The 24,825-nt window shown below is 51.8% G+C and overlaps 3 protein-coding genes across 12 annotated transcripts in view; 1 reads left to right on the forward strand and 2 right to left on the reverse strand.

The window, feature by feature from the left end:
• Window positions 1-2,970, reverse strand: part of XPO5 (exportin 5) — a 28,880-nt gene extending 25,910 nt beyond the window's left edge. For 5 of the 8 annotated variants that reach the window (XM_071739263.1, XM_071739262.1, XM_071739259.1 and 2 more), the window contains exons 1-5: window positions 2,770-2,964; window positions 2,380-2,501; window positions 1,681-1,753; window positions 937-1,074; window positions 444-626 (exon numbers count right to left, since the gene is read on the reverse strand). In XM_071739263.1, the coding sequence (XP_071595364.1) occupies window positions 444-626; window positions 937-1,074; window positions 1,681-1,753; window positions 2,380-2,501; window positions 2,770-2,874 (621 nt within the window). In that variant the 5' untranslated portion in view covers window positions 2,875-2,964. Of the gene's footprint in view, window positions 1-443; window positions 627-936; window positions 1,075-1,680; window positions 1,754-2,379; window positions 2,502-2,769 lie in introns of all 8 variants that reach the window. The other 3 variants (XM_071739265.1, XM_071739264.1, XM_071739260.1) reach the window with 2 other exon arrangements.
• Window positions 2,971-3,080: 110 nt separating this feature from the next.
• POLH (DNA polymerase eta) lies at window positions 3,081-11,575 on the forward strand. The gene is made up of 10 exons (XM_071739267.1): window positions 3,081-3,283; window positions 3,380-3,514; window positions 3,611-3,819; window positions 4,185-4,354; window positions 6,729-6,832; window positions 7,854-7,973; window positions 8,578-8,701; window positions 9,358-9,423; window positions 10,054-10,217; window positions 10,608-11,575. The coding sequence occupies exons 1-10, from the start codon at window positions 3,147-3,149 to the stop codon at window positions 11,455-11,457; spliced, it is 2,079 nt and encodes a 692-aa protein (XP_071595368.1). The 5' UTR covers window positions 3,081-3,146; the 3' UTR covers window positions 11,458-11,575.
• A 2,042-nt stretch (window positions 11,576-13,617) lies between these two features.
• GTPBP2 (GTP binding protein 2) lies at window positions 13,618-24,819 on the reverse strand. Of its 3 annotated transcripts, none has more exons than XM_071739269.1 (12): window positions 24,720-24,819; window positions 21,729-21,755; window positions 21,021-21,205; window positions 20,650-20,758; window positions 19,932-20,129; window positions 19,460-19,634; window positions 18,559-18,778; window positions 17,979-18,114; window positions 17,528-17,586; window positions 16,684-16,855; window positions 16,239-16,403; window positions 13,618-15,818 (listed from the first exon to the last, which is right to left on the reverse strand). In XM_071739269.1, the coding sequence occupies exons 3-12, from the start codon at window positions 21,152-21,154 to the stop codon at window positions 15,624-15,626; spliced, it is 1,563 nt and encodes a 520-aa protein (XP_071595370.1). In that variant the 5' UTR covers window positions 21,155-21,205; window positions 21,729-21,755; window positions 24,720-24,819; the 3' UTR covers window positions 13,618-15,623. The 3 variants fall into 3 exon arrangements, with proteins under 3 accessions (XP_071595370.1, XP_071595371.1, XP_071595369.1); XM_071739270.1 differs by lacking the exon at window positions 24,720-24,819 and adding an exon at window positions 24,051-24,250; XM_071739268.1 differs by lacking the exon at window positions 24,720-24,819 and adding an exon at window positions 21,918-23,170.
• Window positions 24,820-24,825: the final 6 nt, after the last annotated feature.

Genomic DNA, 24,825 nt, shown 5'->3' on the forward strand with positions numbered 1-24,825 from the left:
CAATGCTGAGACATTGAAACCTCGTGCATTTTGGTGTATCACCTCAAAGACACCACTGCAGTGTAAGAGAGCAGATGCGAACCCAGAACAGCATCTCATTACCAGTGTTGTGTAAAATACCCCAAATCTACTAATTTCTGCCACAACCACACATTTGTTCTGCTAAGCCATAGAGCCCTCCTGTCAGCAGCGCATTCTGACAGCACAGATGAGGCATCCACTCAAATCATATCAACTAGCAAATCCAAACAATCAACACTAACTCTATCAGCCTCGTGTGTTCAGTCTCTCTGATGAGCACTGGCTTCCCAGGCCACAGCAGTTCCCTATCTTACAGCATCAGCCACAGGTTTCAGAGGGTTTCTGCATTTGATTCTCCAACAGCTTTTGAGTTGTACCCCAGTTCCTAAACTCTTCCACCACTGACTGAAGGAGTCCCTTACCATGCGTCTGTACTTGTTGACATTCTGTTGCAGAGCAGTTAGTAGAAAGCTGAAGATTTTCTCCATGTTCTGGGTGAGGGTTTGCTGGATATCTCGTCGCCGCTGAGTAGGTAGAGTTTGAAAGGTCACCACATCCTCTGCCAAACGTAGGAGGATGAACATCACCAGTTCTGTTTGAGTCTCCTGATGTCCCAAAATGAAACACACTCCATCAGCACAGTTCAAACATGAACATCTCTAGAGGTTAGCTCAGGGATACAGACAAAGCAAGCATGCATGAAGATACAAGTCACTTCTTGGGAAAACAAGACAGGAGGATGGCCCTCTCTCTGATAAAATGATATCCTATAACTTAATCTTACAGGGATTTCTAAGCCCATCATCAGCCTGTCTCACCGTATCATGACTCACTTGGGCTTTCCTCAGCATGAGGGAAAACTGAAGCCCAAGCTATGTGCAAGCAGAAGAGAACAGACAGGTGTTTCATTCATACCCCTTGCTTGGAGAGGGTATCCAGTTCCTTCAGCATGTCAGGCCAGTGCTGAGGCCATTCCCGCTTGATCATCTCCACCACAATGCGGGACAGAACATCCTTAATGTGACTCTCCTCCTCCAGAATACTCTGAGTTCCCTGTTACAGAAGAGAAGTAGTGTTATACAAAACCCCAACCATCAGACATTTACAGTTCTGATATGGGAAGCACAGTGGTTGCAAATATTCTAAACCATACAAAACAACAAAACACAACATTGTGTAGCTCTTCATCCCAGCTACCTTGGATGACACTTACCCTCCCAAGCACCCACAGCTAGTGAACTCTGGGAAGCAATACAAATTTTCCTCAAAAGAAGGTCACTTGGTCATGAGAGCAACCACAGCAATAGATAAAAAACAACCTGACTTAGACAATGACTTTGGTATTCTTGCAAAGGAAATCAATGTATTTACTGAACTTCATCCTAAAAAAAAATTAAAAAGTAACTTATATATGTTACATGAACCTCACAACGTCCTGCCATGTGAGGTGACATGCTTAAGTGACCCAGGAATAAGACAGAAGAAAGCACTGGAACAACCAGGGACGTACAGCAAGAAAATAATGAACACAGAATTTAATTCAGGTCCTCTGTACTAATTAAATGCAGTCTTTTATCCTTTTGCTCCCATTTTGCTTCCCATTCTCTCCAAGTGAGAGAATCATGTTTCAGAGAACAGTCTGGGGCAGAGAGTACTTACACTGGATATGAGGCCCATGACATTGTTCTTTAGATACACTTTTTCTAGTCGAGGCATATTGTTCCAGCGGAACCTGTTCAAAAGAGTTCAGAAAAAAAAAGAGGAAAACAAAAACGACACAAAGTCAAAACATTTATAAATATCTCTGACTTAATTCCCAATGAGCCATCACTTTTCTACCTAAATGAGAGCCATTACAGCTCACTGACCCAAACCCCTAATGAAAAGGGTGAGCTAAAACTGCTGCTGGCAAATGGGCGTGCACCTCTGAGACACAAGCAGCAGCAGCCAGGGCACAAAGCACCAGGTCCATAGAGGCGTCAGAGAGAGGAATCTCAGAACTGAACTAATACAAAGGCTCTTTGTTAGCATGAGGCTAATGACAGGGAGTGCTTCGAAGACCCACAGATAACTCTGCGGGTTTATTTACATCACAAGATGTCAATGTGTCTCAGAGCTTGGTGAATTAACCTTCCTAACCTGCCTGAAAGCCACTTTCTTCTCCTTTCCTCCTTTTAGAGAGGAAAGAAACAGAGCAGGACAGCAGCTATCCTCTGTCACTGAGCATACTATCCGCGTCCTGAAGGTGCCTCCCTGAAGCATGGAGGCACTGAATGGGAGCAGACCCACGCATGGGCTGCGTGGCTGCGGGCTGGGACCCTTCCCCGGGGCGGGGGGCGGCGGGTTGAGCAGCCTTACTTGACCACATGCTCCAAGATCTGAAGGCCGAAGTGCCGGACGATGGCCGTCTGTGTCTTCTCCGCCAGCTTCAGCCCGCAGGGCACGCATATGGGACACTTCTCCTTGAACTCCTCGCAGAACTGCGGGGACACGCACACGCAGTCACAACACCGGCGTGAGCACGGCGGGGAGCGGGGCGACCCCTCGAGGGAGGAGGGGACGCCCGACCCCCTCAGCGCCGCGCAGGCGCAGCCCCAGCCACCTTCCCGCGGCTGCCGGCGGCTCCCAGCGCCTCGGGGGCCGGTCCGACACCTCCAATCTCCTGCCGGGACCGAGCTGGCCCCGGGGCCGTGCGGACGGAGCACCCGCGTGGCCGGAGCCCGGCGCCTCCCCTCCCCGGCCGGGTACCTTGAGTGCCTCCAGGCGGTAGCGCTGCGTGGAGGCCGGGTCCATGATCACCGTCACCGCCTTCACCAGCTGCTCGCAGAGGCTGCTCACCTGCTCGGCGGACATGGCTGCGGGGTCCGTGCCCGCGCCACCGGCCACCGACGGGCGAGGGGAGGGGGCGGCCGGCACGCGGCGCACGCGCGGCACCGCAGCGGCTCAGCGCATGTGCGCGGGGGGAGGAGCGGGCGGGGAAACGCGTGCGCAAAGTGAGGCCGACTGTGGAACTACAACTCCCGGCGTGCTCCGCGGGGCGACGGAGGCTCTGGGGCGCGGCGCTCCACCCCTTCTCCGTGCGGCGGGCAATCAGTCGGGCTGGCGGCCGCGGCGGGGACTGGAGGATGTCGCGGGGTCGGGACCGCGTGGTGGCCCTGGTGGACATGGACTGCTTCTTCATGCAGGTGGAGCAGCGCCTCGACCCGCAGCTGCGCGGTCGCCCTTGCGCCGTGGTTCAGTACACCCAGTGGCAGGGTGGAGGGTAGGTATTGCCGCCGGCGGGCCGTCCCTCGTCCTCTCGCACCCTTCCCCGCCACGGGGCCGTGCCGGGCCCTGCACCGTCCTCCGTGTCTTGCAGGATCATCGCGGTGAGCTACGAGGCTCGCGCCTTCGGCGTGTCCCGCGGGATGTGGGCGACGGAGGCGCGGGCGCTGTGCCCGGAGCTGGTCCTGGCGCGGGTGCCCCAGGCGCGGGGCAAAGCCGACCTCACCCGGTGAGCGGGAGCCGCGGATCGGGACGGGCTGCGGGCGGCGGGGGAAGGGCTCTCTTACGCCGAGCGGTGCCTGAGACCGTGCCTGCCTCCCGGCAGGTACCGGGAGGCCAGCGCGGAGGTGATGCAGGTTCTGTCGCGCTTCGCCGCCATCGAGCGGGCCAGCATCGACGAGGCGTACCTGGACCTGACGGGCAGCGCGCGGGAGCGGCTGCGGGCCCTGCGGGGACGCCCACTGGCGGCCGCCCTGCTGCCCACCACCTTCGTGCAGGGGCTGCCCGGTACCGGCCCCCAGCCCGGCGGGAAGGGTACGCACCGATCGGTACCCGGCGCCGGGTCACCCTCCGGGGCTTCGCGGACCGTGGGGGGCGGCTGTAGTGGCTTTGCTTTGAGGTCGCACAACGCAGGGAGAAAAGAGCGGGATGCTGCCACCCTCGGACCCCCTGTGCTGACCCTCTCCCCGCTCCCGGTCCATCGGCAGAGGTTGGGTGCTTCAGCTCTCCCGAAGCAAGAGCATGGGAAATGCGATCTGTGCTTCCCCCCGTGGATGGCTTTTGAGGCGCTCCTTTCTCCTCCTTGCTGCTGGCGTGTGCGGCTGTTGGCTGGGGATGGCCACTGCTACGGGTTCCTTTGCTGGGCTCAGCATGAAATCCCCTTTTGGCCCCTTTTTTAGAGGAGCAGCGGCAACGTGGCTTGGAGGAGTGGCTGGCGTCACTGTCTTTTGATAACCTGGACTGTCCTGACCTGCAGCTAACCATGGGTGCTGTCATTGTGGAAGAAATAAGGGTGGCTGTAGAAGCAGCCACCGGATTCAGGTGTTCAGCTGGGATATCACACAACAAAGTACGTGTATAACAACATCAGCCTGATTTTCTTCTGAGCAGCAGAGGCAGAATTGTCTGGATATACTCTCTATGCACTCCCCCAAGTCTTCCATAGATGTTGAGCTGAGTGGGGGATGCAGCCCTGTGTGAGCATGCCTTCAGGGAAATCATAAGACATAAGGAAATGGGAAGAGTTTTTTTCCCAGCCATGTGGCCTGCGCAGTCAGCACTCGGTTAGTTTACTGCTTGGATTCCTGGTGCACCTGAATAAGTTAGCTCACTAGGAAGAAAAGTGTTTTAAGTCCTCCAGGAAAGGTGTCTTCAACAAAGAACATGAGCTTAAAGCAGGAAACCTCCACCTTAGAGGCAAGTTTCAGGCAAGAGTGGCTGTAGCCAAATAATGGCTTGTACTGACACAAATTCCCAGCAACTTGCAGGAAGAACACCACCAGTTTGGGGCACCAAGGTGAGCTGGGTTGCTTTTCCTCCTTCTGGTCAATGAGTGTTTTCACCCCTGCTGGGCATGGTCTGGGTCATGCTCAGCCAGCTGCTGAGAGCAGCCACTTCATGCATGACAGCAGCTGCAGAAACAAACAGACTTTGATGCTGCAGCTATAGAGGACTTCCTGCTGGCTGAAGTGCAAGGTGGATTATTGACAGCACCAAGCATTCATTTCATTTCATTCTTTGCAAAAGGGGCTCATTTGTTCATTTACAATTTGGAAAATGGAGGGTCCAATTAAAAAAGGGCAGGATAAAAACTAAATGGATGCTTTGGAACTTAAGGAAGATAAACTTTATCTTGGGCTGCTGCAGAAACAAATGAAAATATTACCAGGTATGTGCAGATACTGGAGCTAGTTCTGCACCAGCTCACCTTGCAACTAGAGCAGATAGGCAGAAATGAGCTAGCTGGGGAAGATCACTGGCACAGAAATTTCCAGTGGATGGATGTTTGATTTACCATTTTGCTCTCTTTAATCAGGAATAGCAGAGAACATCCCAACTATCCCTAGCAGCTTCTCCCAGCTTCCATTTTCTATGCTAGCATTTTCTTGATTTTTTTTTTTTTTTTTTTTTTTTTAAAGGGAGTAAGAAACTATGATGTGCTGAGCCATCCCTGCAGAACTGTATGTCTGCAAGAGGGAGCACAACACAGAGATTACCAGAGCCTAAATGTGGCTATGCAGAACACATTACAGTGCTTCCATAGCCAGCTCTTGTAGGTGCAATCCTTTTCTGCAGAGAATGAAATGAATACTTGGTGCTGTCAATAATCCACCTTGCACTTCAGCCAGCAGGAAGCCCTCTATAGCTGCGGCATCAAAGTCTGTTTATTTCTGCAGCTGCTGTCATGCACGGAGTGCTCCTGTGGCTGCTCTCAGCAGCTCGCTGAGCATCACCCAGACCGTGCCCAGCAGGGGTGAAAACACTCATTGACCAGAAAGAGGAAAAGCAACCCAGCTCACCTTGGTGCCCCAAACTGGTGGTGTTCTTCCTGCAAGTTGCTGGGAATTTGTGTCAGTACAAGCCATTATTTGGCTACAGCCACTCTTGCCTGAAACTTGCCTCTAAGGTGGAGGTTTCCTGCTTTAAGCTCATGTTTTTTCTGAAGCAAACTGTCCTGGGTGACTTTTCTTTCTAGTGAGGTAACTTGCTATTTGATCAGCTGGGTTCCTGGTGTACTCTTGAGACTAAATACTTGAATGAGCTATTTGGAATCACCTGGAGGAATAACAGCATGTTTTTATCAAGAACCACTGATGCCAAACAGTAAAAGAGAAAATTGTTTAGACTTGGTAAAAAAAATCTAGACACCCAGCTAAATATATTTCAAGTTGTTCTGAGTATTCTTGATCCTGTGGTGGAGCAGGAGGGTAAGCTGTGTAGGAGATTAAATTCTGTATTTTACAGACTTTCTTTTGCAGCATTATGCTGTTGTGGACCTCACAGGGAGAAGATTAAAACAGTGGCGTTGAGAGAAAAAGCAAGATAAGTGCAGAAGATGGAGGAGTAAGATGTAGTGAGAGAAATATCCTGGGGAGGATTTTGGGGATGCTCTGGAAGCTCTAGGATGCTTGCCTGGTGGAAAACTAAGACAACCGACAGTAGATAGACTCAGATTCCCCAGGCTGCCTGGAGCAGGAGTCCAGCCCTTTGCACAGCTAGAAGTCTGGAAGCAGCAATGCTTTTGGAATACCCAGCCAGTGTGTGCCAGGTCCCAAGGTGGGTACTGCCTGGGAGCAAGTAACAGTACAGCATGTACATCCTTCCCAGCAGCTATTCCAGAGGCAGCTCTTAGAGGCGATCCAGCACAAGCCATTAGGTAGAGTCACAATCAAGTCAGTGCAAAGTTTGTAATAACAGGCTTTCCACCCTTTCCTGTCTTACAGACGCTGGCAAAACTGGCCTGTGGGTTAAACAAACCCAACCGTCAGACACTGGTGTCTTCACAGTTTGTCCCACAGCTCTTCAGCCAACTGCCTGTAAGCAACATGTGAGTACTGGGGAGCTGCCTGCGTATGTGCAGCCTGGGGCTCACGTTGAGCTGCTCTGTGGCAGGAGCATCTATTCAAAATGCTGGTACTGTGCTGCTGCAGTTTTGGCTTTTTTCGGGAAGAAAGCCCTGTTTGTCTCCATTGTTGTGGTACTTCTGCTATTTTGTCAACATTGCTTGTGTGAGCAGAAATGAAGTGACTTGAGGGTAGGAAACTGTTCCTGGCCACCTCAACAGGGAGTAATTTGATGCTAATTGATAGCAGCTATCAAAGGCTTTCAGCTCCACAGAAGTAGCTCATCAATGCTTGTAAGAAATGGAGAGAAATCCTAACAGTAATCCCTCAGGAAGAGGTGCAGCCTGACAGTGAAGGAATCACAATGGAAAAGCCTGCTGGCATCCTGGGGGGACAGCCTTTCCTGGTGTAGAGCTGTGCTTAGGGTGACTGCTGGGGTGCACAGGAGTAAGATGGAGCAACCAGAGGCAAGGGAGCAGTCACTGTGCCCCAGTGTGAGTCACAGCTGTGCTCCCAGAGAGCAGATGTGGTTTGGTTTTGAGCATCCACGCTGCACAAATATTTTTCTTGGCGGAGGAAGAGTTACCAGCACCACTGCTCTAGAGGAAAGGAGACCTGGTCCTGCTCTCCAGATCTGCAGTGCTGCTCTCTGCCCTCAGTGTCTCCCTAGGGATGGAGAGGGAGTGTGTAGGTAAGGGTCTGCTCACGTAGGAGGAAGCAGGGAATGTGTGAAGCATTTGTCAAAGCATGGTTTGGGATCACATTTTGAAGATGGAGCTGAGAGAGAAACACTGAAACTGGGTGTGCCAAGGAACAATTCCCACGTCAACTCCTATGCATCTTTCTACTATCAGCAGAAGAGCAGCTGCTCTCTTTTGTCCTACTATTTTCTGACTGCTCCTAGCACTCCTGAACTCTAGGGGCAGTTGCTGCATAAAGATTTGGCATAATCTCCTCTTGATGCTTCATTTGCATTCTCTGTTTTTCTTTCTTTGTGTGCTGTAGCCGTAACCTGGGAGGCAAGCTTGGCACTGCCATCACAGATGTCCTGGGAGTAGAGTACATTGGGCAGCTGACACAGTTCAGTGAGACAGAGCTCCAGGGTCACTTTGGAGACAAAACTGGGTAATGATAAACCACTCACCACAATTTGGCTCTTGGCAGGATTTGAGACTTTGGTGTGGTTACAGGTGGTTCTGCAGTGACTAGGAACATGGGAAGGTAATTCAGTGACATGTTTGAGAAGTATTGGCCCACAAACCAGTTTCAGTCTTGCCTGCTGCCAGGCACCCTCCCCTGGATAATGTTTTGGCTGTCAGCCAGCTCTTCTGTCCTCATCTGCAGTGTCTTAAGGATGGGGCCAAGCTGTGGAAGGGCTTCCCTGCAGGCTGGGAAGCAGGCAGGCTTGAGTCTTATTACAGAGGAAATTACAAGGTTTGACTAAATCCTGAAACACCACTTCTGGGCCCAGAGCAGCGGTTGGGGTGCCCTGCAGCCTGGAGAACTGTTGCCAGTTCAGAAGAGGCAGAGGAGTTGCACTGACAGGCAGTTGTGGCCTGAAGGAAGCTGCCTGTTCAGCTGCGGCTGCAAATGCTGAGCTGGGGATGGCAGGCAGAGTCACAGCTTGCACAGAGCTGAAAGCATGGCTCAGCAGAAAGCTGACTTGCTGCACAGTGATGCTTGCCTGTCTGTGGATGTCTTCACATTATGGTTCCTCTGTGTTTTCCAGGTCCTGGCTTTATGACTTGTGCAGAGGAATTGAAGAGGAACCTGTGAAAAATCGGCACCTGCCCCAGTCCATTGGCTGCAGCAAGAACTTCCCTGGGAGGATAGCCCTGGCCACCCAGAAAGAGGTAGGAGAAGGCACGAGGCTTGGACTTTGCACTGGAGAAAATGAAAACACTGAAAGCTGAGACTAGCTTACAAAACTGCTGCTTTTCTGTGTCACGGTGTCCTGAAACTCAGCCTAGGGACTCAGTGGGAGAAAGTGGTTTGGGCCCCAGAAATAAGGAAAATTCCCATTTGATAGAAATGCACTGATGAACTCTTGCACAAAGAGGTCCAACTTAGATGCATATTCCATGAGCACAACTGTGGGCACGTGCTGTTCCAAAAGTATTCATAGTGCCAAGCCTCAAGGGCTTGGTTGTTAGAAAGAAGTTGGCTAGTTAAGCCCGAAGAAAGAGGGTGGACCTTAGCTGTTAGCTGGGGAGAGGTTCTCAAAGAGTTGGAGAGATGCAAAGAGAGATCCAGAGCAGGGGACACAGATTACTTGGCAATGTCTAGTAGTAGCACTGTAGGACTTGTATGTGCAATGTCTTGCCTCCAGCATTGCATCCTCATCTGGGCTGATTTCTCCAGGAGTACTTCAGATACGGGGCCTTGTGACAGTCTGTGTTTATTCCAGCCTGATCCTGCTCCAGTATTCCTGCTGTGCAGAGCATTGCTCTGGTCTGGTGGCAGTCCTGTGAGTAGAGGCCCAATCTGTGTTTGTGCTCTTTTTGTCCAGGTGCAACACTGGCTCTTGCAGCTGGCCTTGGAACTGGAATCCAGACTGAGCAAGGACAGGATCCAGGTAAGGAAGGGAGGCATGGGGACAGTGTTCTCCCTGCTGGCCTTCAAGAAGCCACGCAGTGTGTTTGCACCACGAGCTGTCTGCAAGAGGCTGAGGGTGGTGTGTATTGAGGGGGGGGATTTGTTCATCCTCAGATGTGTACCTGTCTGCTGAGGTGCCCCAAGCAAAGAGATATGCAAGAGCCTGGCCAGGAGGGATGGTTTTGCCACAGAACACTTGTCCTGTGCTTCGGATGCAGGGACCTGAAAACCACCACACCTTCATGCTGCAGCACCGCTGCTCCCTTGCAACCCTTTTGCTGGTGCAGCTCTACCTGTGCTGTGAGAGGAAGCAATATGCTCCCATCCAGCTGGTAGACTGCAGGCCAGGGTGAGATTAGTCTGCAGGGAGACAAGAAAATGTGCTCAGCTGCTTTTGAAGGAAAGCAAGGACTAACCACTTCCCATCCTACATGGCATAGCTGTAGAAGCACTTGTGGTCCTAGGTCTCACCCCTTGGATATCAGGGCAGGCAGGACAAGCTGCCATAGCATCATGACAGCACAAAGTTCTGGGCAGCAAGACCATCTCGGCTGTTCCTGCTCTATCCTGCAGGTGTCACTTGAAACTCAGCTACCTCTTCTCTCTGCAGAACCACCGGGTGGCCAAGCAGCTGATGGTGGTCATCCGCATGCAGGGAGACACACGGGTGTCCCGCATTTGCGCTCTGACCCGCTATGATGCCCAGAAGATGTGCAACGATGCCTTTGCCCTCATCCAAAACTGCAACATGGCTGGAGCTCACCAGGCAGCCTGGTGAGTGTGGGAGGAAGAGGTTCACGTCCCTGTCAGGGGTTGTTCTGCTGCAGGAGGTGCAGGGTCAACCAATGACCTGTCAGAAAGGAACAGGAGTGATGCTGACTGAGGAAGAGCAATCCTCAGCACACACACAGCAGAGTGGAGCATGGGAACATCCACTTGTTAGCAGCAGGGCTTCTTCTCAGCCCCACGTCAGCTGCCACTGTGAAAGTCTGTTAGTAGCAATACTAATGTTTTTTTGGAGAAAACATTTCTCCTACCCCTTGCCAGATACCTGGACTGCAGTGCCCTTGTCCTCTGCCTCTGAACATTATGTTGCTTAAAGCCTTAACTCAAGAGACTCCTTGCATCCCAGGCTATGAGCTGATGTTGGTCTGTCCTTTGCAGGTCTCCACCACTTATATCAGTGCTTCTCTCAGCAAGCAAGTTCTCAGAGCCTGCCACCCTCTCTGGAGGCATCACCAACTTTCTGACAAGTGATACCCAGCCTGATGGCACTGCTTCCACCAGCCAAAACACATCTGGCAGAACCAAGGTCAAGTTCTTCAGGAGCCCAAGCAAAGAGCTTAGGCAGAAGCCAGCTAATGCTATTGAGTCATTTTTCCAAAAGGTGTCAGAAAGGCAGCAGTCACAGATGGTGGCAGCAACCAGCCTGCCTGCTGCTGCCAGTGCAGAGTCACTTGTGCCAAGCTCTCCAGAGCACCAAGAGAGAGATTGTGTTGGACTTGCCTCTGTGCACAGTGACCTGGAGTCTCCTGTGAAGCAGTGTCTCAGAGATGGGAGTCCTGCTTACCCTTCCAAGAAGATTCCTTGTGAGAAGTCACTGTCTCCTGTTAAACAAACACCCTTGACTCCACCCAGCTCCCAGACTCTTTTGAAATTACAGCCAGCTATAGAGGGAAATGAGCAGAATTTGCCACCCTCTTCTGAGCTCGCCTCACTCCTGCCTGGCTCGCCAGGGGACCAGCAGCACTGTGAGAAGTGTGGCCAGCTTGTGTTGGTGTGGGAGTTCCCAGAGCACATGGACTACCACTTTGCTCTGGAGCTGCAAAGCTCCTTCCTGGAGCCCAGTGCTCCTGCAGCTCCAGCAGAAGCTCTCAGCCCAAAAGCTGCAGCTTCCAGGTCTCCTTCCTTGGCAAAGACCAAGCCCAAAACTCCAGCAGCATCTAGTGCAAAACGACCAAGGGAAGGTGTGACAAGAACTTTAGATTTTTTCTTTAAGCGCTTACCTCCGTAACATCCAGCCACCTGGGAGTGCTTAGATCAGTGTTTTTAGGTATGGCTAAATTTTTTATACTGACTGTCAGGTTTTAATGCAGAAAAAACCCAATAAATTATCTCTACCCTGAATCTAAGAGGAACTGGAACTTGAAAATGGCATATGATGCTGGATGTACCCAGTTGAGCTGGTGACAGCTAGCTTGCCTCTGCCTGCTTGGTGCTACCAGAAACTGCATCATACTCTGGCCTACATCTCCTGCCATGAGTATTTCTATAGCATCACTGCTCAGTAATTCTGTTCTTTTCCTACATATGAAAAGCAGGAATGGAAGCACAGTGGCCTATCCAAGGGAATCTTCACCTAAGCTGAGGCTTGAAGCCCTATTTGGCTACTTAGTATGAAGCCTTCACCTCATGGTGGTTCTTCATCCGTCTGCAGTTGCAGGCCTTGTCCTTACTGTATAATTTACATATGGTAGCTTAGTCCTGTGTTTTCTTCTTCCCTCTCCACCTGGAAGATGTTGATTTTTATCCTCCCCACCAGGATTTTTCTTTTAGACAGTTTGGCAGTTCCCTCTGTAGCAGTCCATTGTGTGATGTTTATTGCTGGCTCCTGTCAAGTAAGGTTTGAAGAAGCTGGCCCTGCTTGCCCATACTTTTTGGAGGGCTTTTTGAAATCTCAGCACCAGTTCCTGATAGCTGCTACTGATACATAAACAGTCCTCTGTTAAAATACTTGTGGAAGGGATGGAAAACATGCCAGGGTCACACAGCTCTGAAAGTTTTCCTCCATCAGAGAGACAGCACACATTTTTCCTCCTTCCCAGACTGGTGATACTACATGTAACTTGATCACAGGTATGTTTTCATTGAGCTCTGCCAGATGACTCTGGCACACAGTTCACATCAGAGTGGCAGCTCCAGCACTCCACAAATTACAGCAGAGTCAACAAAGCAGAATATTGTGAAGGTGACAAACGGGCACTGAGTGGGTTTGACCAGCTCCAGGGCAAAAGCTGTGCTTGCCCCCAGCTGCTGCCCAGCAGGGCTCAGCTCCCAGCCACCCCCCTCGCTGCCTCTTCCCCAAGTGCAGCTGCCAATAATTTGAACTCGGCTTTTAGGGCGGGAGGAACGTGCCACGTCCAGGCAGTGCTGGGTGGGGCTCAAGAGACAGACTTTGCAGCGAGTTTCATCAGCTGGAGGCTTTCCCTCCCAGAGCAGGGGAAAGAGCCTGTCAGACAGTAGCTAATGATGCTAAAGTGCAGCTGTATTTGCATGTGCAGTTTCTCCTCTGACCTGTGCCGTCCTACTTACAAGCTGCTGAGCTTCTATCAGGCAGCCTGTGCTGGGAAGCTGTGCCTTTACTATCAGTGGGGGTCTAATGCTTGAGAACACAAATGTTGCAAGATTTCAGGAAGCAGAGGCAGCTCATTCTGGTGCGTGCAGCTCTCCTGGTAATCATCAGAGGAAGGAATTAAGGTGTCACTCCATTAATAATAGTCCTCACGTTGCAAAATGACAAGTTTCCTAAAGCCATAAAGAGAAACAGCAACCAGTCTGGCAGGGTTGCCTCACGCTCCTTGTGGCAGCAGCACGTCTCATTTCTTAAGTGTCTGGCAGGACCGGACTCTGCAGATGCCACTACCTGACACAAAAACAAGTTGAGAGCAGGTAAATCCCTTCCGTGACACAACTCACCTCCATAGGGAAGCCCCTCTGATGCTGCTTGTCCAGCAACCTGTCCTCGTGGAGAGAGGTCAGTTGCAAAACCCCTTGATAAGGTCAAAGCTATTTTAAAACCAAACTGCCTGTTAGAGGTATGTGCCCTAGAAAGCATCCCTTTAATTAGGCTCGGGAGGGAATTTGTGGCTGCGAGGAAGCACTCGTCACAGCCTGTTCCGCCCACAACAGCCTCAAGTGCTGTGCTCAGGGTGACGTGGCTGCCTGTCACCCCAGGCTGCACACCCAGGCTTGCAGAGATAAGCCGGGAGCACCCGGTTGTAAACAGCAGCTTGCCTGCATTCCTTCCACACCACACCGTGGTATTTATAGGGCTGAATGCAGGAAGCTTAGGATGAAGTGAAGGACAACCATCTCCAACCATGACCCAGCTCCAAGGGCAGCAGGGCAAGAGCCCCTCTCTACCCTCACTCATTGTACCACTCTGCCAGCAAGCTCAATAAAACATCTTTATTCTGTACATTTATATATAAATGCTTGGGGAATGGGGACAACCCCCAGCATTAGAAAAATTCAAGACAACAAAACAGCAATTATGAAAAGCATGGCACCAAGAACAGTCATGCCACAGATGGCAGGGATGAGGTGAGACCAGCCATCAGCTGTTTCAGAGGTGACAGCACCCATGCCTGCTTTGGGGCAGAAAACACCAGGACTGCTGTAAACAGCTGGAGTCCCCTCCACCCCCAGGCAGCTTTCTTTGTGACCCACTAGCACCAAAGGGAGGAGCCTGCCAGGAGTAAAGAAGGAGGGATCCTGCTTGAGCAGTGAACCCTAAGCCAGCAGCTCCTGTCTCCCTGCTGGACAGATGGGGAAGAAGCAAACTTTTCAGCTGGGTCAGTGCTGTTTTCTCAAAGGAGAATTCACTCCTGAGCTGCCTCTGAATCCCTTCATATATACCATCACTTCACTGGCTTCCCCACCCCTCACAGCATACTCTTCACAGCGTGCAGCCACCACCTCCCCACCTGCCAGACCCAAGCCCAGCAGAGAGCGTCACTTTGTGACGCCCACAGAGATCGGCACAGGCTGCTCAGCCCCGCAGGCACTGCCTGTGCCAGCAGCCCAGCACCAGAACTTGCTCTCCGGGTGGTAGAAGGGCTGTTTGGGTGTCCGAGTGCTGTCACAGACCCTTGCCCTTCTCTTCATTCAGAGCTGGCAGGACATCATGCCATGGGCTGTCTGAAGGCCTGCAGCTCACAGCTGATACATTTGGTCTAACAGTCAGCAATACAACCAAAAGCCTATGTACAGCTACACGGCCCCTGCTGCACCCCCCAGGCTATGAGGAACCTGGAGTAAGGATCACATGGGAGCTGCACGTGCTCCACTCTTGGTGCACAAAGTCCTTGCTGGCAACCCCAGCTTTCCTCTTGACAACAAACCCCAGTGGCAAGGGAAAGAAAAGAAGTCTTTCTTGATGAGAAACAGAAAAAAAACAGTGCCACTGTCAAATCACATCTGAAAAACACAAGTCCCCTGGTTCTGTTCGTGACACAGCCTGCCCTCCTCACACATTAAGGCAAGCATGTGAGGAGCAAGCTGGGCTGGGCCCTGTAAGAGCCACACCAGGGAGCCCACTGCAAACTGCTGCTGCTGCCATAGAGGTGACACCTGCAGCCAAACATCCATGGAGACAACCTGCACGTGTCAACACAGGTCCTGGCCTTGCTCTGCTCCACAGAACAGCCTCCTGCCCAGCTGCTGCAAGGAGCAGATGAAAGTGCTAACTCTGCCTTCACGACGTTATGTTGGGAGGCTCTGCCTCACATGGAGTCAGAAAGTGGGATGATGAAGGAGTGTGTACTTGTGAGTGGGGAACAGGACACTTGTCCAGTAAGACACTCAAATTGGAGTAATGCAAAACCAACACAAATGGACACACAGCAGGTTAAAGCCAACCAAGATTAGAACGGTTAAAAAGTGTTCAGAATGCATTTTTGAGAGGTTCAACCAAACCCCTGCTGTGGGCAGCAGGGCCTCTTCCATCCCCTGCCCAGATGGGCTGCAGGATGACTCAAGAGAGGACTGTTATCAACCCAGTGCTCAGAGAGTAGAAATGGAACCAGACCTTGTATCAGAGATGGAAAAAAAAGTCCCTTCACTGATAGTCTTCAAAGGTTCTGCTCCTCCCAACCAGTAATTTTCAAACAGTAAACAAAAGCCAGAACTCGCCTGCCCAGGTCTGCAGATGCCTCTGATGTATTCTGAGGGAGGGCAGGGTAATAAAAGCTGCAGGTGACGTGGAGAACATGCTTAACTTGCCCCCTGTACAGCACTGAATGCGAGAAACTCTCTCAGGCTCCATCTCACAGTGTGAAGGAGGGACACCCACGCCAGAACGGGACAGCAGCAGCTCCAGACATTACTCAGAGAACCATGAGAGCTTTCATCCTTCTCCCTGGTTGCTGGTGAGTGGAGATCTCTCTGACCTAGTGGTAGTCAGAAGTTCAGCTGTCCAGGCCCTAGGGACTCCTCCAGGCCATTTTTGGTGGTGATGGCTTGGAGATCAGTGACATGCCCAATGCCTTTGGTGACTCCTTCACGGAAAAGTAGCTTGGCTCCAATCTTCAAGTATTCAGGATGCTTGATGAACCTGAAACGGACAACTGCCTTCTCTCCTGTCCGCAGCTTGTCCTGAAAAGAAAAAGGGGAGAGCTTGGACCCATCTACTATCCCAATGCATGCAAGAGAGGTGTGTGTGGGTGCTAAGAAAATGAGCTAAATGTGCAGGTTGCCTCCCTCAGATTGCATGGCTTGAGCCCTTCCCATTATTGTAGTCATCATGGAAAACAGAAAGTCACAAGTTTTTAAAAATGGAGAGTTCATCTCCCTCTGCAGTCCACCATGTGGCTTGTTTTGTGAGGAGGGAATTCTATAGCATGTTGGGAAGAAAATCAACCAAATGGGCAAGGATAAAGGGACGGAGTGTGCTCCTAAGAAGGGAAAGAACTACTCAAGACACCAGTGGCCCCTAGTACTAGTAGAAAGCAGGGTGGAAACCCAAAAAGCCCCCCATAGGGTGGTTTTTCTTTCTCCCTTTCCTTCCATGCCTACCTTTCCGTGAATCTTCTCTACTATAGCAGTCTGTCGCACATTCCCCACGTGCACTGTCACCTGAAACCCCTTCCGGAAAGTTGTGGCATGGAACAACAGCACGATCTCGGCTTCAAACACTGAGCAGATGGTGGGGTTCATTTCTGGGCTCACCATGACCATGCCCTGCACAACAACCCAAAGTCCAGACCAGTTAGGGCCAGTCACCTTGCTTCTTAACAGTCCCCAGAACCATAAACACATTCCCACTTTGGGACTTGGGTTTGCATCCCATTCTCAGCCTTGTACACTCATCCTACTCCATAGCCTGGACATTTCCTTCCCTTCCAGCGAGCGTCCCACAAGCAGCTCAACTTCATTCCCACACTGCTAATGGGGACTCTCCAGGGAAGCCTCCAGTCCTGCTCACTGGAGCCAAGAAGCACCTGGAAAAGCCAGGACTCACCTTCCGGAGCAGGGAGCGGTCGAAGGGCCCCAAGGCCAGTGTGGCTGCTTGCCCAGCCCTCAGCACACGGCAGGCTGAGCGGTTCCGCTGGATACTGCACACTTTCAGACGGAGGAACTTCCCATCATCAGTGGGACCAACCACCAGGTTCTCCCCTTCTCGACAGATCCCACTGCCCAGGGTAGAAAAGCAGGACCAAGTTCATCATTGCCCTCCAAGATCAACCTGCACAAGCTCCCCAGAGCCAAGGAGGTGTCTTTGGACTCTTATCTGAGACTAACAGGGATGCAAAGCTGGTGGGAATGGGGATTTCCTACAGCAGGAGGGAGTACAGCCATGCTGCCACTCCTAAGAATACCCAGTATCCCTCAGATGGGGACCATTCTGTCACCAGTGCTCTGCCACCCTGCACTGTTTCTGTTGGAGAAACTCCAGCTGATGCTTGTTTTGTTGCCTTCTCACAGGGTTGCATGCAGTTAACCTCTGCTGGGATCAGAGCACTCTACTTCCTCCCATCCCCTGCTTGAGGAAGGAAGAAAGCAACACCTTGGGATGACAGCTAATCTCTGCCAACTTTGAGTCCCAGCATGCCTTTCTTTTGCACACTGCAGGTCACATTTCTAATCCAGCAACTTCAGAGCAGACTCTCTTTGCCACCATATCACCAATGGTCTACTCATGGCACCTCCCAGCACTCTGTAGGGCTTTACCCTCACCTGGCTCAGTCATCTGGCAACAGTCAGGACTAAGCCTCACACTGCTCCCATCTCCAGTGGGTAACTCTAACATTGTGGGAGCTCTATCAACCATTCACACCCACTCCTGTCTGCCTGGACACACTTACCTCGACAGAGTTCCTCCCACAACAGTCCCCACCTCTGGCACAGTATAAATTTCATCGACCTGCAGAAAGGCAACAAGAACAAGTTGCAAAAATAGCACTCCAGAATGACAAGGAGATGCCCACCCTTTGTGTGGAGGGAGGCAAACTCTCTTCAGGTCACCAGGCACAATATCATAGCTTTCATCAGCTCCCACTACCTTCCCATTAGAGGGACCTCTGCCTTTTAAATGCCAAACACAGAAATAATCTTATTCCTGAGACAGGTATCTCAGGGATAAAAAAACAGCCTAAGAGGCTTTTTTTTTGAGGATTGAGTCTTTCCTTTAATGTCTCCCGACAGTCTAGGAGTTTACCACATCCCTCCCCATGGTGTCCAGAGTGCTCAGATGTTTGTCAGATGTCACAGCAATGAGTGCAGCAACAGAATTGGAAAGAAATTACATTTACACACCTGAAACTCTGTGAGTTGCTGCATTAGTTCTTCCTGCTCTTTACTGTTGGTTAGTGGAGGGAGGATGTTGAGGAAGACTTTTAAGAGATCCAGATTCTCCCCAGAAACGCTGGACAGTGTGAATATTGGGGTGATGCTGTCAGACACAAACAGACAGGAATAAGCAGAAGGCCTGAGAGCAGCTGCAGAAGGTGGCTGGGATTCTGATTCTACTGAGTACAGCAAGAGAACAGAGACTACTGCAATAAATGGCCAGAACGGAGAGGCATGTGGGCCAGGTACAACTTTGCAGTAACCCCTGCCTCAATGGCTGATTGAGGCACCATTCCCCTGCCAACCCACACTTCTGTAGTGGACAAGTAACACCAGTGTAGTCTGGGGCACCTTTTGCTCCCAGAGGCCAGAAAAAAGCCTGGGAGGGAAAAATGCCCTCCAGGAGAATGCAAAGGTAGGAAACTTGATGAGAAGCCAAGATTCTCAAGACACAGTCGTCTCCCCTGTAGTCACCCTACCCCAGCTCCATAGAACAGCCCAGTCTGAACTGACCATTCCCAGCAAGAAAAACAGAATTATTCCTTACTTGGGAGACTGTGCAAACTGCTGTGCTGCTGTAACAGCATCGTCATCTGAGTTCACAAGGAGGGGGAGCTTGTTGCAGCCTGGCTGCTTAAGGATTCGCTCCAGCTGCTTCACTGTCCGTTCCACGGTGGCTTTTGAACACAAATCAACTTTGCTGATGACAATGAAGAAGGGGACCTTGAGGGCCATGGCTAGGCCCAAGTGCTCTCGTGTTGTGCCTGCTGCAGGAGACAAGTGAGAGCACAGGTTCAGTAGCAGTCACTACTGTTGCTTGTTTATGGGACAGCTATGGCTCCTGGCTCTCCCAAAGGCCTGCTCTAGAGATGTCACCTTAACTGCTTAGTTCATCAGATGATTAAAAAGTAAATTTTTCTATTTAACAAAACCAAACATCAGTCCAGAAAAATAAAAGCAACCAAGATTTTTTGTGTTGGATCTGTTTGATTCAGAAAGATGCAGTAGTTCTAATTTTTGGGCTAGAGTTTGCCAGAAAAGAGCCACAGAAATGTCACGGAAAGATGTCCGCTCCAGCTGTCTTTTTACAAAGCTTCAGGATCCAGCACCCCTAAGAAGATGTCAAAGTTTTGCTGTGCGAGGTTTTTTGTTTGGTTGGTTTGATTTTGTTTGGGTTGGTGGGGTTTTTTTTCTTTTTTTTCCTGACAAACAGCCTCAAATTCCAAACAAAGCCTCTCTGTCCAGGGTACAGTTTCATGCGGTCTACATCTGGTAAGAGGATCCCAGCTCTGCTCCCATCCCAGACTCTGGATTACAAGAAATCAGTACATGCTTCCAGACTAATATTTTTTTTTCTGGCTATTCTCAGCTAACAAGGACCCAGACCCCCTGTTCTCCATTTCTCTTCACACATTGCTGTCAATCCATGCAGGCAGGGCAACACTCACCAATGCCAGTGTTGGCACTAACCACCAACATAGCAAAGTCTGGGCAGTAGCTGGTGAGGCCAAAGATGGTTGTTTTCAGATACTTGTGGTGGCCAGCCAGGTCAATGAAAGTGATCATTTTGGAAGAACTCTCACAGATTTCTTCTGCTGTTCGGGAGTCACTGTAATTTACCACCTGAGGAACATAAGGAATCAGTGAGAGAAGGAGCCTCAGCAGGCAAGTGATGAAAACTCAACTCTTATCTATCCACTTTGATCTCAGATTACATGAGGAGAGATCATCCACCATGGGTGTAAGATAGAAAGTCTGTTGCAAATGGACAAGTAGCACTCAGGTTTGCCTAAAGTGACACAGAGCTGTACTCCCTCTTCCCTCACGTCCCACTCACAGTTGTAACAGGATGGTATCCCTAGGCTAAGTAGGCAGACTCTCATCCCTCCACTTTCTGAATTCAGCATTCCGCTCTCTCACCTCTCCTTTGCTGTTGAAGCCGAGAATCTCAAAGCTGATGCTTGATGTTCTTCCTGACTGGATTTCATGGAGATGGCGGAAGAGGTTGAGGCGTGCTCTGCCCCGCCCGTTGTCCAGCTCTCCTTGTGTTAGGACACCCAGGAGGGTTGACTTCCCTGAGTCCACATTCCCCAGCACAGCTACTCGCAGGTCTAAGAACTACAGGAAGAAGAAAACAGAAATCATTAAACTTAACCATTGCTGAGTTGGGTGTGCATGAACACTACATGGCAATGGAACTGGGCCTCAGAGACCTTCCCTCCAAGGAAGTGGACACTGTGCAGTTTGATCTTGCTTAGATTCTGCTCTTGCTCCCAGGAGTCGTGATGTGATCCATCAGACTCTGATACCACAAAAAAAGTCATTTGCTGCAGCAGGAACTCTGAATGCTTCCTTGTCAGCACACTGGCCTGCATCAAAACTGTTTCCCTAGAAGTGAAATAATTTCTCACCTCTGATCCCAGGCAATTTTCTCTACTGATATTTGCCTTAACCACAATCTTGGAGATAAAAAGCCTTATCATCAAGCCTCCCTCTGGCAGTTCTTTATAGCATCTGCTATGGGCCAATCTATTACAAAGTGCCTCTAGGGTTTGGGCTCCCCGCCAAAAAGGAAGTTGTTTGTATGAAGCCTCTAAGTCTCCAGCAGGAGAGGATGACCAAGCAGGCAGGTCCCTACCTGCTGGTTGTCAGGCACTTTTCGGACAAGCACCTCCGTTATCTTCCTTGGAACATCGCTGTCGTAATCGACCTCCCTCTCCCGCAGCACCGTAATGTCAGCCCCAACCCTGACACAAACACAGAAAGAAGGAGTGAGACACAGTTTTACTCGGCAGTTCTTCCACCTCTAGAATCACAGCTGGCAAAGTGAATGGGATGAAAGCTGGGGATACCAGGGAAAAACTCTATCGCTGCCTTTGTATTTCCGAGCCTCGGGAAAAGGGAATTTCAGTCATACGGGGACTTTGTAGAGTGGAGCCACTGGCTCCTCAGGGGACTCCTGGGGCTGAGCCTCTACTGTGGGTCCTGCAGCTGAAAGGCAACACGTACTTCTCTGCCATACGGCGCAGTGTCTTGAGTGAGGCACGCATCTCCTCCTCCGACAGGCCCACCAGCAGCCCGTTGTCCTCCACACCGATCTGGTAGACGGCCTCACCTCGGCCCTCCTGCAGGCGCCACTTCATCTGTGTCACCAGGTGCTCGAAACGGTATTGTGAGGGATTCACCAGCTTTAGCTGTTGAACAGAGGGGGTAGTTACAGTCACAGCCTGGATGCAGAGGGAATCCTGTTGCTCAAGGAAGTAACTCCCTAACCCATTACCATCAAGCAATGCCACTAGAAAGCACAGCCCACGTTAGTGTCTGCACAGAAGTCATAGGACAGGTGAGAAATAAAGGGTTTCATAAAAGTGCATACATATGATAGTAGCACGTTACTGAATCTTACCAAAGGGATCTGTACCCTGCCTGCTGTGAGGATAAAGACAGCACTGTTGGGCCTATCATTTTCAAAGGACTCAAACAAATGGCAGAAGAGTCACAACAAAGTGACAAGTTATTATCAGGGACACCTGCAGCTATCTCTCAAAAGGAAGAGGTCTTCAGGAAAAGGGCAGTGAATCTCATCTCCTACAAGTTTTCTAAAAGCAACTACTGAGATCAAACCCTTCCAGTACAGAGTGTACTGAGTACTGCTAGGCACAGACACAGAAGATGACTTCAGAGCATCCAGTTTCCTCTTCCTTCCTCGGAGCTCACCTTGTACTCGATGTTCCCATCTTCTGCCTGGTTAAGAGAATGAAACAAGACACAAAGGTTAGATTCTGTTTCAGCAGGGTCTTCTGCAGCTTGTATGGATGGTTTCAGAGAGAGGGAAAATGGCAGAAATATACTCTGTTTGGTCACAGCTTCCTCTGCCATTCATTCCTACACTCAACTGGAACTTACTTTAGGTTTGTTTCTGCTGTTCACATCCCACATGATGAAAACCAGAGGATAAAACTAGAGAGTGATGCAGGAGGTAACACTGCTTTGGGGTGACTTTTTTTACTGCCAGTAAAGAATAGGACCAGTCTTACAGTCACAGAGAGAGAATTCCAGTTTCAGAAAAGGATAGGCCAGCAGATGATTAAAAGTCTCCCTACCTCACCCATCCATGACCCACACTGCCACCTACAGCACCCCACTTCTACTCTATCCAGCAGCTTCCACTCACTCAATGTGCACAGAAACAGGAAAATGGGGATAAAAAAGCCACTGTCTTCTCTCCTGCACACTGATACCCTCCCTCCCACAAATACTGCTTCTCATATTGTTGTGTAACTTTGCTCTGTAGGAGAGGACTGCAGACGTTAGAAAGCAAGCTACTGACTTCTTTGAAGAAGAGCAAGCTGGTCACTAGCCTGGCAGTTCTGGAGAACCAGACCTTATTGTAACTGTCTGTGCAGAACATGCTTCTTTTCCCAGGAAGGGCTCAAGCCTGAAGGTACTGCCACAGCCCAAACCAGAAAGGCACAGGTTCATTCATCAAGGCTGCTCCAACTATAACAGACTCCGACTTCTGAAGAGAACACATAGTGAATACTGAAGTACTTTTCCCACTGATTCAGCCTCAGGACCACTGCGAAAGGGCTGGAGCCTGCAGGAAGCCACATAGTCTGGCAGACTAAATTGAGCTGCCAACACTAAGCACTTCCTTTTCCTCTGGACACCAATTTGCATGTTAAGAGAGGCAATAGCCCTCTCCTTGCCTCCTAGCTCAGCTCCTAACCACAGCGGTGCTTACAGTGGCAAAACGCCAACAGAGGGAAGTTCTGAACTGTCAGCTCAGCTCTCGGGCAGTGGAGCTATGCAGTGACAGAAGCATACTTGCAGAAGGTTTTCCCCTCTTACCAGCTACCAGCTTTCCAGCTCTAGGAAAATCACTGCATTCTCGTACTATGCTGTTCTCTAAATACAGGGGTGGGTCCCTTCCACGGCAGCTGAGACCAGAAAAGCAACAAGCCTAGACTTGTGCCACACACAGCAAAAGGGTAGCCAGGGACAGAAAGCTGTGCTGAAACCACAGGGGGCTGTCCAGCCTCCAGGTGAAAGAAACAAAAACTAAACTGTGGCTGCAGGGGACAACCTTGCCCGTGGAGAAGATCTAACAGAAGCAAAGTGCTCTTTTCCCTTCTTGCCAAGAGTCACAGCCCTGCCTTGTGGAAGAACTGCTCCCTCCCAGCACAGGCTCTTATACTTTACAGGAAGCTCACTGAGTGGGACCAAGCAATTGACTCTGGGGCAATGTAATGCTCCCCACAGTGACAGTCTTGCTAGTGCATCACCAACTGCCTGAACCAACCAACACACCCACTACCAATGCCATCTTTCCTGATGCAAGAGCCAAGTGCTTCACACCCTGTCAGCACCGTCTACATCTCCATTTAAGACACTATTTGCCAAATTAGCTGGGAAGGGAGTCACTAGAACCTGCTGAGCCATGTCTACAAGTTTGGCATGTGGAAAGGGACTTACACCCACCAGATCTGCTCTCAGGGACAGAGGTGATGAGGATGCTCTTGACTACCAGTTGAGCAAATATTTATTTCCGAAGCTCTTTAGTTCCCTGGCAGCAAAGCCCTCGCAGACGGACACCAGGTAGCGAGACACTCCCAAGGAGCAGGGTTTGGTGGACAAGGCAGGGAGCTGGCTGGCACTGGGGGCACAAGCACTGGGTGCCGCCACGTCAAACCCCAGAGGAGAAAGCGGGGCAGGAGGGCACACAGCTCCGCGGCCAGGGCTGCCGGCCCGACCCCACACCAACACCGCCGGGACCCTTGGCCGAGCCCCTCCAGAAAGCGCCTCCAGCCGGAACCGCGCCCAACCCTGACAAGGTCCGGGGTGCTGCGGGTCAGCAAGTCACCCGGGGGCCACCGTCCCTCCGCTCCCGCCAGCCCCGCAGCAGCGGCACCCCTCGCCCTGCCCGGCCCTGACGGGACTGGCGCGGGCACCCGCGGCTCCAGGCCCCGGGACGGCGGGAGCCCCCTCCCCCGCGGCTGACAGGACGCGGCGGCCAATGGCCCGGCCGGGGGAGCTCACCTCGGGCGGCAGGTACGGCGGGTTGTTGGCCTTCCCCCCCCGGCTCCGCCCGTTCTTCTTCTTCGCCTTCGAGCCTCCGCTGCCGGGTGCGGCCCCCCCGCGCCCTCGCAGCGCCCCTCCCGCCCCGCCGCCCACCGGCCGGCAGCAGCCCCCGAACAGGTCTGACACCCGCGAGTCCATAGCTGCCGGCGCGGCCCCGCCGCCCCGGTGCGGTTCCCGTTCCCCGCCCGGGCTCTCCAAACCCGACCCGGCCCCGGCCCCAGCCCCGCCGCCCTGGCGTCAGCAACCACCGCGCGGCGCCACGGGAAATCGAGTCCCGGCAGCCGCTCGCCTACAACTCCCAGCAGGCCCCGCGCCCCTCCCACTCAGGACTACGTCTCCCAGCGCGCTCCGCGGCGCACGCAGCTCGCGCCCTTATGGACTCCCTCCGCAGGGACGGGCGGGAGTTGGAGTCCGGGGGAGGGGGCGCCGCCTCGTGGCCGCGATCTGCAACGCACGAGGCGCAGCCGTTCCGCGGGACTCCGCCGTTTGCCCCTTCGCGGTTCCGTGGCTGCGCGGCGCTGCTGAGCTCCGGCTGCTTTCCGCTTCGTGACAGCGAGCTACCGGCACCCGTTCACACCGGCGACAGCTAGCTAAGGCGTTTTTGAAGGTGTTTGGCATCGGAGGTACCTTATAACTCCCCCGACTGCCACGCTCTTTGGCGCTTTTAGCAGGCAGCGAAGGCTGCTGTGCGGTAACCTCCCCCGACACCGACGCCAGGGAGCGGCTCTTCCCG

Source organism: Heliangelus exortis, chromosome 3, assembly GCF_036169615.1.
Source record: "Heliangelus exortis chromosome 3, bHelExo1.hap1, whole genome shotgun sequence".
In the NCBI taxonomy this organism is placed as follows: Eukaryota; Metazoa; Chordata; class Aves; order Apodiformes; family Trochilidae; genus Heliangelus; species Heliangelus exortis.